Genomic DNA, 13,724 nt, shown 5'->3' on the forward strand with positions numbered 1-13,724 from the left:
TTTCTTCGCCTCTCATTTCTGATAGATCTGCATCGCTAGGGAGACAGATTAAACCTTTTCTTACTTTGGACGTGCTAAATTAAACTAGTCAGAAGAAATTTTATATTGTTCCCTTCTGTCACTCTTCTGATCAGTAATTAGGCTCTTAAGGTTTATACTGAATTTCTTGCCCTTCAGAAGAGAACAGATTAAATGAGATGTTGCCAGTCGGTGAGGTACAATGTGGAGAGGATTTGGGAGCCTGTGGTAGAGCAGAGTAAATATATAAAATGGTTACACAGCTGATATTTTAAAATAGTAGCAAACTGAATCCTGCCAGAAAAAGACCAGGGAAAATTATGGTCTACTTCAGCATCATGAAATGAGCTGCATTTTTCTAACTATTAATGGAGTTAGCTGCTATAAAGCATACGTTACATGGTTTCACTCTATTGTGCAGTGAAACTAATACACAAAATATCAGCACAAAGCTTGAGGATGAAATCTATTCAATGTAAAGCAATTATGTTACTGAGGCAACAAGGAGAGTGAAATCAGACATCTACATGTTAATGTATAGAAAACCAGAAATTCAAACACACTGCAGGAAGACTGTAAGACCCTTTCAGTAGAAAACAAAAACAAAACTATATTCATGATCTGGAAATGTCTTCATTAAACAAACAAATATTTACCTCTCTGATTTCAACATTATTTGTCTCTATTTTTCTGCTATTCCCATCCCCATGATAATAGAGTCCTTCCATTGCTAATGGACAGCAGGTCAGGTCTGGACCAGAGATTAGGAAGAATTTCCTAATTGGATGGTGAATGAAACACTGGAGGCAAGTGAGTGCAAAGCTGTTGAATCTCCTCTCTTGGAGCTTTTCATGGAGAGGCCACACTGTGCCCCTGTGCTTGGACATGGATTGAATGACCCATTGAAGCCCTTCCCAGCCTCGGGAGAGCGATTCCTTGGCGTGGACGTCACTCACTGACACAGAGGGAACACTGAGCCAGTTCCCTTGTGGGACCTTCAGCTGGCAAACCCTCAGAGGACTTTAACCTCCCAGCAGTGTCTCCCTGTACTGTGTGGCACATTCTCTGGTGGCAGCAGAGGCAGGATGTGCTGTTACTGCCAAGAGAACAGAGGTAACCAGCAGATTTTTGAGACAGTTTCACCCTGTTAAATTTTGGTTTAACCAGGAGCCATGAAATCACACTCATATCACACCCACGCTTGGACTGCTGATTTCCAAGAGAAATCCAAGGTACTAACAGATCTTCAAAATTGTTTCCAGATAGAGGCCCTTCCCTGCTTCTTATCCAGCCCTGTTATAATTCCTGATTTCCCATCCTCGAGCTCCTATTTTTCCAGGCAGTTGGAGTCCTCAGCTCTGTGTGAACAAGTCCACATAAACTTCTGGACAGCAGACGTGATCACAAAACATCTGCCAATTTTCCCTGGGAAATAATACTAAACTAATGCTTTGCACAAGTGTTTGGAGCATTTGTTAGTACTGGTTATGGAGCGTGGTCGGGGAGCAAATACAGATTATTGCCCCAGTTTGTACTTCAAACTCATTGTCTGTTTGGCATTCAGTGTCCACACTTCTGGTGTAACGGGTACTGCGACGTGGGCAAAGGGTAAAGGGAGAACATGCAATCAGGTATAAGATTATTAAAGGAGACTTAATCCCTGGAACTGAGAATTTAGTGTTCAGCGATTCCTCTTTAAGGTACGACTTTGGGTTTTTCACCTGCACCCTCTCGCTGTGCTCAGGACTGGCACAGGGGCCTGCCATTGGCGGGACCGGAGGGGACCTGAGGGGGACCGAGAGGACATGAGGGGGCCTGAGGGGGACTTAGGGGACTGAGTGGGATCTGAGGGGACTGAGGGGGCCTGAGAGGGACGTGAAGGAGACTGAAGGGACCGAGGTGGCCTGAGGGGACTGAGGGAACTGAGGGGACTTGAGGGGGACTGAGGAGGACTGAGGGGACCTGAGGTGGACTGAGGGGGACTGAGCGGGACCTGAGGGGGCTAAGATGGCCTGAGGGGACCTGAGGAGCCTGAGAGGACCTGAAGGGGAATGAGGGTACTGATGGGGGGAACCGAGGGGACTGCGAGGGCCCGAAACGACGTCAGGGGAACTGAAAGGACCTGAGGGTGACCGAAGCCCCCGCCCCTGGCCCCGCCCCGAACCGCCCCGGCCCCGCGGCCCCGGCTGGGGTGTCCCGAGTCACGTGACGGTGCCAACATGGCGGCGCCGTGGCGGCGGCGCGGCCGCTGAGGGGGGCGCGTCTCTTCCGGGAGGTGCCGCGGGCCTTGAGCGCCGGCCCGGGCCTTATTCTCGGCCCCTGCCCCCGCTCCCGGCCCCGCCGGGACCGCCCGCCCCGCCATGCAGCCCCCGGCCCGCGAGCAGGACGCCCGCACCAAGAGCATGTTCGTGTCGCGGGCCCTGGAGAAGATCCTGGCGGAGAAGGAGGCGAAGCGGCCGCCGCACGGGCAGCTGCGGAGAGCCTGCCAGGTGGCGCTGGGTGAGTCCGCCCGGCCCGGCCCGGCCCGCACAGGGACACGGGCACGGCCGCGGGCGGGGAACGGGCCCTGCTCGCCCGGGGCGGGTCCCGCCGGGACTTTGGAGCGGGGGGAGAGCTCTCTCTCCAAGAGAGGACTTGCAAATACAAGGGGGAAAAAAAATCCCCGAGTGCCCGTTTTATGGAGTTCTGGCCTCGCCGTGAAGCAGGAGGGATTTGGGCTTGCCACTTCAGTTTTGAGAAAATTCATTTCAGGCTGGGAAATAGAGTCTTTGAGGCCCTCGGCTTGCGGTGTCCCAGAGCTTCCAGGGCTGGTAAATCTCCTGACCTCTGATCTCCGGCTCGAGGTCGGACCGGCTAAGGACTGTTAGCTGTGTGGCCACGTACATACAATGTCTGTGATGTTTACCCAGCTGGAAACGCTTTTTGTGAAGTTAGTGGACTAGTCCTGAGATCCTCTGCAGGTACGAGCTGCTGTAAAGGTCTCTGTGTTAGCAGCTCTGAAAACACGGAGTGTCCGGAAGAGAAGATGAGCTGGGCAGAGTAGTAGAGCTCTGCAGGTGGAGTTCTCTGTGGCCTTTCTTAATTGGCGAAGGTGACATCTCTCTTACAGTTTTGGTTGCTTTCTGTCAATACTTTCCTTTAAACTGGGAACATTTAGTGTAGCCAGGACAGAAGAAAAGGCATGTTGGGTGTGTAAGGAGGCTGGGCAGATGCAAGTTCTGTCCCAGGCACTGTGAGAGTGAGCTCAAAGAAACTGTAATTTTTATCTCCTTCCCTGCAATCCTTCTTGACAGGAGATCTGTAGGAGCTGTAGTGACAGTATATCCAGAGAAAGGTGACCAGGGAGAAGGGTGTCTTTTATTGTTATTTAGACTTGACTTTGTGAGCAAGAGAATAGCACGTGTGCCCCGGAGGTTAGAGGCTTCTTTTCCTAATGAATTCCTTTTCCAACTCCCCCCAAATGCATCAAACCCATTTATGGGATCGAGAACCTGTTTTGCTGCTATGTAAATGTATTTAGAGGTTGAGAAAGGGAACTTCCTTGTAAGATGCCCAGTGAAGGTCCATGTTTGCTAACACATCCCAGAGGATGATTTTGGGAGGAGCGTTGTGCAGTAGCTTCTTGTTGGATTATGACTATTCCATGCCTGCATGTTTTAAGGTACAGTGTGTTTGAGGGGAATTAGTGCTGGTGCTGATGGACATTTTTTTTTTGCTAATCTTCTTTAAAAAAAAAGCCCACGTGCTTTCCTGAGCTAAAGCAGAGGTCAGCGTGAGGAGATAACCTTGTGTTGACCAACTGTCCTGCCCTAGCAGGGCCTCAATTACTGTACAGAAGGACCTCTGTTATATTTTTGGGAATATTTATTTAATCATTTTAGGTTGCCAACAGGAATGTGGTTTCTTTTATTTACATGTGCTTTTTTTGCCAAACATTATTCTATTTAGGTTAAGCCTTTTTTTTTTTTAAATTCAAGTGAAAAATCAGTTTTATTCCATATACTTAATTAAGCTTATGCTTGATATTACCTAAGACTGTGACTTCAGTTTCAAAAGCATCAACTTAATTATCAAGCCCTGTGCAATAGTAAATATATGAGGAGATGTGGGAAGAACATTACTTGCAGTCTGAAGAATTCAGGCCAAACTTTGTAACCTACACAAACTGTTAAGGATGAAAAGGTTCAGTGTTGTGAATAATAGTAAAAAGTGCAGTTAATGCTGAGGAAAAGCAATTCAGTTTGAGAGAAATGTAAAGTTACTTTATGAAAGTGGTCACTGTGTCAGCTGCTGTCTGCTGCACTTTACTCCAAGTCATGCTTTGAATAATCCATTTCTACCTCTTACTAAGTTCCATTTGCTGTGCAGTCTGATTTATGCAGTGTTGTTTTTGTTGGAGCCCTGAGGGCATTGTACCACTTATAAACCAGGCAACACAGGCACGGGGCACGTGCCAATGGAATCTGCTCCTGGTCCTAGGGAAGTCTAGGATGAATTCCTTTTTTCCAAATAGAGAGAAACGAGTGTATTGTACAGCTGCATAACAGAAATTAACCTGCAAACACTTCTGGAGTTTCTGCTGTGGTGTTACTGCAGGAGTGTTTCTGTTACTTACCTGTGCTTTAAATTTGTTGTCTGCTAAGAGAGGAATAGATTTCTAACTGTGGGAATGATGTTCTTGTTTTCTTACATGAGTTCTCTATTGGTTTGAATGTGTTCAATTCCTGAGAACTTAAATCACTCCTGAATGTTGATGTCTTTCTTATGTAGGAAATATAGGTGTTCTTTCATTCTAATTTTCATCTGTTTTAATAGTTCTAAATTTAAACTGTTCTTAACCTTTTTTTTCCCATTAATTCAACCCTTTCACTGGACTAATACTGTGCAGTTTTGGACTGCAAAATAACCTCATGACCTTGTAGAAATCAGAAGTAAGGCTCAAGTAGGACATAAACACAAGAAGCGTGGAAGAAAAGGAATAAAACCAGTTCTCACTGGTGGTTTTTTGAAGGTTTTTTCCCCTCTCTTTCCACCCCCTCCTTTGAAATACACAGTGTCAATGTTGAGTAAGCAGAGTTTGAATAGATTCCTTCATTCAGTCTCTTGCTTCATCAGTAGGTGTAACGGTTGTCTCCTGTTCTAGTAGTGCCTGTAAGCCTCAGGAGAGATTGGGAAAAATGGAGGATTATAAACAGTGAAGCTGTTCTGCTTTGCTGTAGAAAACTGTGTTTTAAGAAAACTTGTTTTCAACAGACAACCATTGTATTGTATAAAAATAGTTGTTTAATAAGCATTTACATGGAGATCTTGGTGCCCATGATTCTTAGTAAACCTACTGAAACTATCCTGAAAAATGTGCAGTGGAACATGGACAGTCTGTGTCACAGCAGTTCACTTTGGGCTGATGCTAATTGTGCACCTGGGTCTCTCACATAAACTATTACTCTTGACCTACTAAAGCTGTTTTTAATGACACACTGTGCAGCCAGCCTGGTTCTGTGACCTTCTTTGATTGCCTGGGCAGCTCCACATACGTATCTTTGAGCTTTGTAAACAACAGAATTTGTTTAGTTAGCTTGTTAATGAGATTTGAAAAAAATCATCTTTTCAACCATACCTTCACTTGGGAATCAGGTTGTGTGTTTAAGAAGTCTCTGGGTATAATGACAGATGTCCAAAGCAAGTTGTGTTTCCTAGTTTAGCCTCTTGGCCAGTGTGTTTGGAGAATGCTGGGGCTCAGAGGAGAGTTTGGGTTCCTCGTGGCAGCCTTTTCTGCAGGGCTCTCTGTAGGTGGATGTGATCAGTGACTGCGGCGGGGCTGAAGGCAGGCTGGAGCTGGGCAATGCAGTCGGCTCCACTGGGCTGGGGGAGGGAAGCTTTGGCTGCTGCTCCCTGTGTTTGTGTTGGCACTGCTGCTGGCCAGGCTGTGGAAGGACATGGCTTGTGTCCTTGTGCCAGCACAAGCCATGTTCTGCACAGGGGCTGGCTCACTCCCACCGTACAGACCTGGCTGTACCTTCACACAGGAGGTGCCTCCTGCTCTTCCATGGGAGTTTTCAGTACAGGCAAACTGAACCCTCCATCTGCTGTAGGAAGGCAGCTACTCAGTGTGAGCTTCCTCCTGCTTTTATGGCCAGAAGCTCTGGAAGAAGTTGCTGCAAGGCCATTCTTGTCATTCCAGTTCTGTTCCTGGTAGGAGTGCTGCAGGACTTGCATTGGGTGGGCAGCACATGGGCTGAAGATGTTTGTGACTGGAGGAGATGCCGTGAGAGTGGCAGGGAGCCCCAATACCCAAAGCACCAAGTGAAGGGTCAGCGTTGTGCTGGGGTGACCAGGTGTTCACCAACATTCAGGGTGTGTTCTGTAGATGTGGAAGGGAGTTGAGCTGTGCCCTTTACTCCCATGACTGGAGGAGGAGAGTGCTGCTGGCCTTTGGCTTCTGGTGGGGCCTGGTCAGGGCTTGGCAAGCTGTTCATGGCAGCAGACTTCAGTTAGGCAACCATTTCTGTTTCACTCACTTGTGGTGGTCAGCCCACCAAATGTGGACAAACTTCAAATGTGGAGGTTCTCAAACTATTTTGATGCAACCAGTAACAGAGGCATGGCTGTAGCTTCCTCCCATCCTTTCATTTATTCTTTTCTGCCAGCATTATCAATTAAAATACTCTTGTGGTGCAGATGTTTTTGTATGGCTTTAGAAAAGGCTTTATTATAATAAAATTGTGGGCAACTTGGTCATGCTTTGGTTAGATTTTTTTTCTTTAATGGGGTATTTCTGGAAGTGAAACTGTTGCTACTCTAATATGGGATGTTATTCTTTCATATTTTTCCAATGCAGGATCTAAGACAAGTACCAGTAAAGATGGACATGATCATGTCTCCTTAAGACTAAAATCTCTATGAAGTTTCAAGACTTTTTTTACTCTGCTAGCAAGCAGTATGTGGGGAAAGTGATCTCTTTGAAAGAAAGAGAAACTCATTTGAGTTTTTGCAATCATTCAAAAAGCTCTGTACACCCTAGTTCTACAGTGTGTCTGAAATACAGCATTAATTGTGCTATAGCTGCTCTCAGCATCCTGCTGTACTTGGGATTCTGGCTATAGCTAAAATATGCCTTTCTCTGCCAAGACCTGGAGGCAGGACTAAGTGTTCTGAATGTGTAAAGTTACCCAGAAAATTCAGTGTTTTAAGGAGCTGGTTCCTCCATGCTATGGGAATATGCTGCACTAAGAATAAGGCAGATCAAAATAGGGATGCAATAAATTGGGTCCTTCAGCATATGCTTTTCTCAGTAGCTCTTTGGATCATAATGTGGTGTTAAAGATGGGAAAGTTAATAAAATCAAGAGGCCTGAATTCAAATTATGCTGAACTGAACTTCTGAGTAGTCCCCTTGTTGTCAGGGCAGCTGGACCCTGGAATGAAGAACGCAGCGGTCCCAAAGTGATGCTGTGTAAGACTGTGCAGAAAACCTTGGTTATTTCTTACCAACAGCCTCCCTTCTGTTGCTGAAGCCTGGAGTATCAGGGGATGGTGGTGCTGGCTTTGTGCAAAGTCACTGCTGATCCTGCAACCCCAGGCCCTGGGGCTGAGTGCTGGGCTCTGCTCTCCAGGGCTGGTGAGGGAAGAGGTTCTGTCCTCTAAAGCTGCTGGACAGGGTTGTTTGCTGAGGGGCTCCATGAGAGCTGGGAACGCTGTGCCCCTGTGACTCTTCCACTTCCCTTTGTCTCTTTTGCTGGCTGGATAACGTTACCTTGGTTGGTGTTACAGCACTGCACGCCTCAAGAACTGGGGGATGTCAGACTGACTCTCTGACGAGTGGATCTGGAGAGGGAATAGCAAATCCTAATCCTGGGTGCAGCTTACCACTCACATCTCATAGTTACACAGGTTTTCTCTGTGTTTTGCTTCCATTTCCTCTATCCAGTGGGGGTAGTAATGTTACAAAATCAGCACATGCTGTGAGGATTAATTCCTGGGCCATTCATTGAGCACTAGGCCTGTGCAAAAACCCATGATCTGCAGTCCTTGTTCCTTAGTGTGGTTTGTGTATTGGTGCTGCTGAGACAGAAGAAATTACTGAGGTTCACAGACTGCACTTTAACTCAACTGTGAACATCTCATCCCAAAACAACGGTACCTCTGCAGAGTTGTGGAGAACAAGTATTGAGTGAACAACTGGTTTCTAATACCTGCAATTGAAACAAGATTTGTAGGCCTGGTGATTCCCAGTTGGGAAGGTTTGCAGCACGTGCTGTAGGGTAGGATGGACAGGTTCCTGCTGGTGTCAGAAGCTGTGCAGCCTTACTGTGGGTGCTGCTTTGGTGATTGGTTTGTCACTGCTCACAGAGGGTGCAGGGTCTGGTCTGTGTTATGCATCGTGGTGATACCTTAGAAATCCTCAAAAAGCCATACTACGATCTCTGGGATTTCCTGCTGTGTACAAGAGAAATGAGGAAGGAACTTTCTTTTCCCCTGTATTTAATTTTATGAAGAGCTCTCTGAAAGTGTAATTTATAAACCAAAAATCTCTGCTGGCAAAAGGACAGAGAGCATTTAGGATTTGTTATCTCTTGGGAGCTTGTTCAGCTGATTGATGTTGTGGGGCTCAGGACAAGCAGGTTGGTGCTGCAGGGAACTGAGATGTCGATCACTGAACTCATGTTTTATGCAGTGGCTCAAAACTCTTCCTTAGACCTGAGCTCTCTGTGATGTGGACTTGCACTTTAATAATAAAAGTTGCATACTATACCTGAGTGTTCTAAAAATACCCTTTGTTGAGAATGTATGGAAAAATTAACTTCTTTAACATAAAAACTGGGAGATACACCTTCCAAAAACAGGTATAATTTTCATGTCTGAAGCTGAGGTGTTACAGGAAAGGAATGGGAAATACTGAAGTGCAAGACTGGTGGTCTGAAACAGCTTTGCTTTATTACTGTGTTATTGATAATGATAACTGAGGTTTGATTTTTTTTTTTTTCTTCCTTCCAGATGAAATAAAGAGTGAGCTGGAAAAGCAAAGGTAAATTATTAATTGCTGCAAAGTGTGTGTGGAAAGAGCAAGTGAAATAGTTGGATGGTGGAAATGTAAGAGTGTATATACGTTACAGCAGTGAGTTTGTGAATACCCAGTTACACACCTTTCTGCCAAGAACATATGGCCCATATGTTCCACTTACACAATGTTTGTGGCTGTGGGTACTCAAGCCATAACTGCCTCTGAATTTCACAGGAAAAAATTGCAAAACTTCTAAAAGGTGCCAGTTTTTCACTTCCTTTTACTGGGCTCAATATAGTCTGATAGGAAATCAGAAGGAGCAGGAGGTACCCTCTGTTTGATAGCATGTGCTCTTTATTACCTAGATCAAGAACACTGATTTAAATATGACTTAAATAAATACAAACTTTAAAACAGTTTTCCAGCACTGTGCTATGATTAAAAATGAGCAAATGACTCCCCAAATGTGTTTCTGTTTGTATAGTATTCCTGTTATGGACCCTGTTTGATTCATTCTGAATAACATGGATGGATTTATCAGTTGTGTAGGAGTTCCCTGGTATTTCAGATAATGGGACAGTGCTGGAATATAGTGAGGGGAGAGTTAAGTTGAAGAAGATACAAAAAAGATCATATAGAATATAAATAAATGTTAAGTGGGGTTTGTGTGATTTTAAAAGAAAACTGAACTTCCTTTAAGAAAGCACATGCAAGAAAGCTGCAATACATTTGTATGCTGCTGTGTATTTTTCAGCTTTAAATTGAGAAAAGGAGAAAGTGTAGTTTGTTCTAACATACATGTTTAGAAAGATGAATAACTCTTCTTATCTGACCTAGAGAAGGCACTGCTGCTCCACCAAAAGCAAATTTCATCGAAGCAGATAAATACTTCCTTCCGTTTGAGCTGGCCTGCCAGTCAAAGTCTCCCCGCATTGTCAGCACTTCCCTGGATTGCTTACAGGTAAGTGTCTGGTTCAGCCTGCTCCCAGGGAGCTGGAGGAACATGCTGTTGGTATTCCTGCCATGAGCAATGACCTGCCCTGCCCAGGGCAAGGCTTTGCTGGGGCTCAGGGATCCTCACGCTGTCCAGTAAAGATGCTTCATCTGTGGTGCTCTGAAAGGAGTATCACCATGGTGTTTCTTGTGGTGCTGATGTGATGGGAGGTCAGACTCTGCAATCTGCCTTCCTTGTTCCTCTTTAGATTCTTACACATCATCTTTCAGTTGGGAATAGGAACAAAGACTGATGTTAAAAAAATTTTGTCTAGTTATGGTATGAAGAAATGGTCTGGGTGGAAGAAGCTTGTGTGTCACTTACTAAAGTCTGTTTTGTCCAGATGTGTGAACAGTCCAAGTATTTGGTGGCCAGACTATAAATGGTGTTAAGTCTTTGTATTAAAACTGGTTGAGGTATGCTACCTAAAACTTCCTTTTTATGCTGTGCTAAAATGCATTTTTCTTAACAATATGGTCATGTAAACTACATTCCTTGTACCTAGAAACTCATTGCGTATGGACATATCACTGGCAACGCTCCAGACAGTGGAGCTCCCGGAAAACGGCTGATTGACCGGATAGTTGAAACCATTTGCAACTGCTTTCAGGGTCCTCAAACAGATGAAGGAGTACAGCTGCAGATAATTAAGGTATTTTATTTGATTCATTCTCTTACACTGTCCCATGTGCTGCTACATTCAAGGAGGCTGTCACAGGGTAGGGTTGATATGGGAAGTGGATTTCCTGTTGAGGAGGCAGAACACAGGGAATGTTTTATAAATGTTTGTCCTGCTTTCTGAGCTGAGCCATCTTGCAGACGGCTTGGTGCTCGTCTTACAGGCTCTCAGTGCCCACCTCCCTCAGGCCAGGGAATTGCTGTCAGCCCCAACGGGCCTGGAGCTGGGAGGCAGTGCCATGGAATGCTGCTCTGGCCTGTCTGCTCCCAGAGCCATTTGTCCAGACAGTGCAGTGTGTGTTCCCTACAAGGCATAGTGGTGCCAGTGGTGTGTGTTCAGCTTCTGAAATCTACTTGGGCTCCTGTAGCTGAGGTTGGAAGTTGGTGAAACATCTATTAATCTAATGTGATGTTAGTGTAGGCCAATTGGTCCTTGCATGGAAATGAAGCTATGGAATGTAGTAGCTTTCATCTGGAGGTGGAATATCTCCCTTAGGAGAAAATCAGTTGTGATAAAACCCTTTAACAACAGCTCAGGAGAGACCAGAGATACATGGAAGTTCTGTTAAACTTTCTTTGATTTGCAATGCCATTGCAGAGAACTACAAGTTCCTTATAAAGTTTTAGAAAAAGATACCTGTGTTTTGTAACAAACCCACTGATTATTCTGAAGACTTGCATGCAGAGCATTGCTACCTCCTTGCTTAGATTTCATTTTTACTGTCTTATGGACTTTCCCAGGCTCTCCTCACTGCAGTAACATCTCCGTATATAGAAATTCATGAAGGAACAATTCTCCAGACTGTTAGAACCTGCTACAACATCTACCTGGCCAGCAAAAATCTTATTAACCAGACAACTGCCAAAGCTACCCTGACACAGATGTTAAATGTCATTTTTACACGGATGGAAAACCAAGCTGTAAGTAACTGTTAACTTTTGCTCGTCTCAAATGTTTACACTTGACAAATGACAGAAAGCTTTTTTATTATTTTTAATAGGTCTGTCACTGTAGTTGGATATCTGTTGCTTTGTAATGTTAAAAAAGCTGTCAAATCCTGCAGTGAAGCACACTGACTGATGGAAAATAAAAGGTGATGCTCACTGCTGATGACAAGGTTTCAAGGTTTTGCTGATGACCGTGGTTTCTGTCAAATGGCATTGGATAATCAAATGATGGGATGCTTTTAAAATAAACTTGAAGTACATCTTTTTAATCCGATAGATTTATATAATCACCGGCTAAGTGATCATAGTTCCACTGTTTCTTGCTGCCGTGTGAATTCACCAAGAAACATCAGTCATCCCTCAGATGAACCTTCTCCTGTTGGTTTTTCAAGGTCCAGGAGTCCAGGGAAGCAGAGAGGGTGGCTCAGCAGAAGGCGCAGTCCCCGGCGGTGCCGGCAGGGTCCCGGTCCCCGGGGCAGGGGCAGCTCAGCTCCCGGGGAGGCAGAGCCACAGCCCCCGGCGGTGTGGGAATGGCTAACGGGGAACCCGAGGGGCCACCGGACCGGGACCGCGCCCCGGCAGCACCAGGTGAACACCAATAGCTCCTGTCTGTTGCTTCCAGTTACAAAGTTTGTACTGGAAGATGCTCTTTAGGCTACTCTGGGAAGAAGTGACTGGTGGGGTCACTGGCTCAGACCATGCTTGGCTCTTCTCAGGAGTCATTCGGAGTGTGTTGCCATCCTTGGCTCGTGTCTATACTATAAACACTGAAGAAAGGCTCCTGTTTTCCCTAGAATTCCAGTAAAACTGTAGTGCTTCATCTGTATAGAATTTTAATGGAGTGTGACTTGGTTAGGCTGCTAAAGGGAAGGAAAGGAAGAGAATGGTATCATGGAATCAACCGAGTTGGAAAAGACCTCCAAGGCATCCAGTCCCACCCTTGATCCAACCCTGCCATGGTTCCCAGATGCCACATCCAGTCTCATCTTCAAAACCTCCAGGGATGGTGAATCCACCACGTCCCTGGGCAGCCCATTCCAATGCCTGATTACTCTCTCTGTAAAAAATTTCTTCTTAATATCCAACCTGAACCTCCCCTGGCAGAGCTTAAGACTGTGTAGTCATGGTATGTGGGAAGTGGCAGAATCACTCTGAGGTAACTGAAGTCCTGGAGTAAAAATGATACATATTATGAAGATCATATCATGAGCATCTACTGCATCCAAATTAGGAATGCGGGATATTCCAAAACTAAAAGTTTGTAACATACAAATGACAAAATCACTGCATTAAAAAGATCAGTGCTTTGATTTAAACAACCTAAGTAACATCAATGAGTATTTTTGTGTGACTGAGAACTACTGAAGAAAATAATTGTTAACCCTTCTGCCTCTGTCATGTTTTTCCTTTTAATCCTCTTCCTAAACAAAAGTACTAAATTCAAAATTATCTCTATGTGTTTCATTAGAGGAAACAACTGATGGAGGAAAGGAAATGGTTAAAGACATCTTGGAAGATGTGGTCAAGTCAGCTGTGAAAGGTAGCACAGTCTTCTAAAGTAAAATAGTTGCTTATGTATTGCCAAGCTTTTATTCTCATTTTATAAAAGTTATTTTTGTTACTAAGTATCTTGACAAGAACACCTACTGCAGCAGCAAGAACAGGTTTTTATTGTATTACAATATTCTTCTTTGGCTGACAGCTGAGGAACTTTCTAGTTTACCAGTGCTACTTCTGTCCCACTTGGTGGTAGAGCTTCACAAAGTCATGGGATAAAAAATGCTCCATGCGTGATTTTAATCAGTTTTTGTTTTTTCCCCTTTAGTGGCTGAAGAAAAGCAGGTAACAGAACCAGTCAGGGCTCTGCCTGCACTGGAGGCTGCAGATACTGTTCTTTCTGGCTCTAGCAATGAAAACGTGCAAACAAACGGGATTTCAGACGATGGGCAGTCTGTTTCCTCCACTGATAATCTGGTAAATAACTTCATGGGATGCTGATGTACATTTAGGAGAGGAGAAATGTTTTTATTGTGCCAACTAATAGAGTGGAATTTTGGGGTAGAAAAGAGACAGAAACTCTCATGTG

At 44.9% G+C, this 13,724-nt stretch overlaps 1 protein-coding gene across 2 annotated transcripts in view; it reads left to right on the plus strand.

Annotated features, from left to right (window-relative positions):
• The first annotated feature begins 2,328 nt into the window (after positions 1-2,328).
• The window catches only part of ARFGEF2 (ADP ribosylation factor guanine nucleotide exchange factor 2), a 34,413-nt gene continuing 23,017 nt past the window's right edge, over positions 2,329-13,724 (plus strand). Inside the window, exons 1-8 of one of the 2 annotated variants that reach the window (XM_027645947.1) lie at positions 2,329-2,517; positions 9,012-9,042; positions 9,856-9,979; positions 10,518-10,664; positions 11,432-11,611; positions 12,031-12,226; positions 13,107-13,178; positions 13,464-13,612. In XM_027645947.1, the coding sequence (XP_027501748.1) occupies positions 2,379-2,517; positions 9,012-9,042; positions 9,856-9,979; positions 10,518-10,664; positions 11,432-11,611; positions 12,031-12,226; positions 13,107-13,178; positions 13,464-13,612 (1,038 nt within the window). In that variant the 5' untranslated portion in view covers positions 2,329-2,378. The remainder of the gene's footprint in view (positions 2,518-9,011; positions 9,043-9,855; positions 9,980-10,517; positions 10,665-11,431; positions 11,612-12,030; positions 12,227-13,106; positions 13,179-13,463; positions 13,613-13,724) is intronic. The other variant, XM_027645948.1, reaches the window with a different exon arrangement.

The sequence above is a fragment of the Corapipo altera genome, unplaced genomic scaffold (assembly GCF_003945725.1).
Source record: "Corapipo altera isolate COAL_440 unplaced genomic scaffold, ASM394572v1 64, whole genome shotgun sequence".
Taxonomy (NCBI): Eukaryota; Metazoa; Chordata; class Aves; order Passeriformes; family Pipridae; genus Corapipo; species Corapipo altera.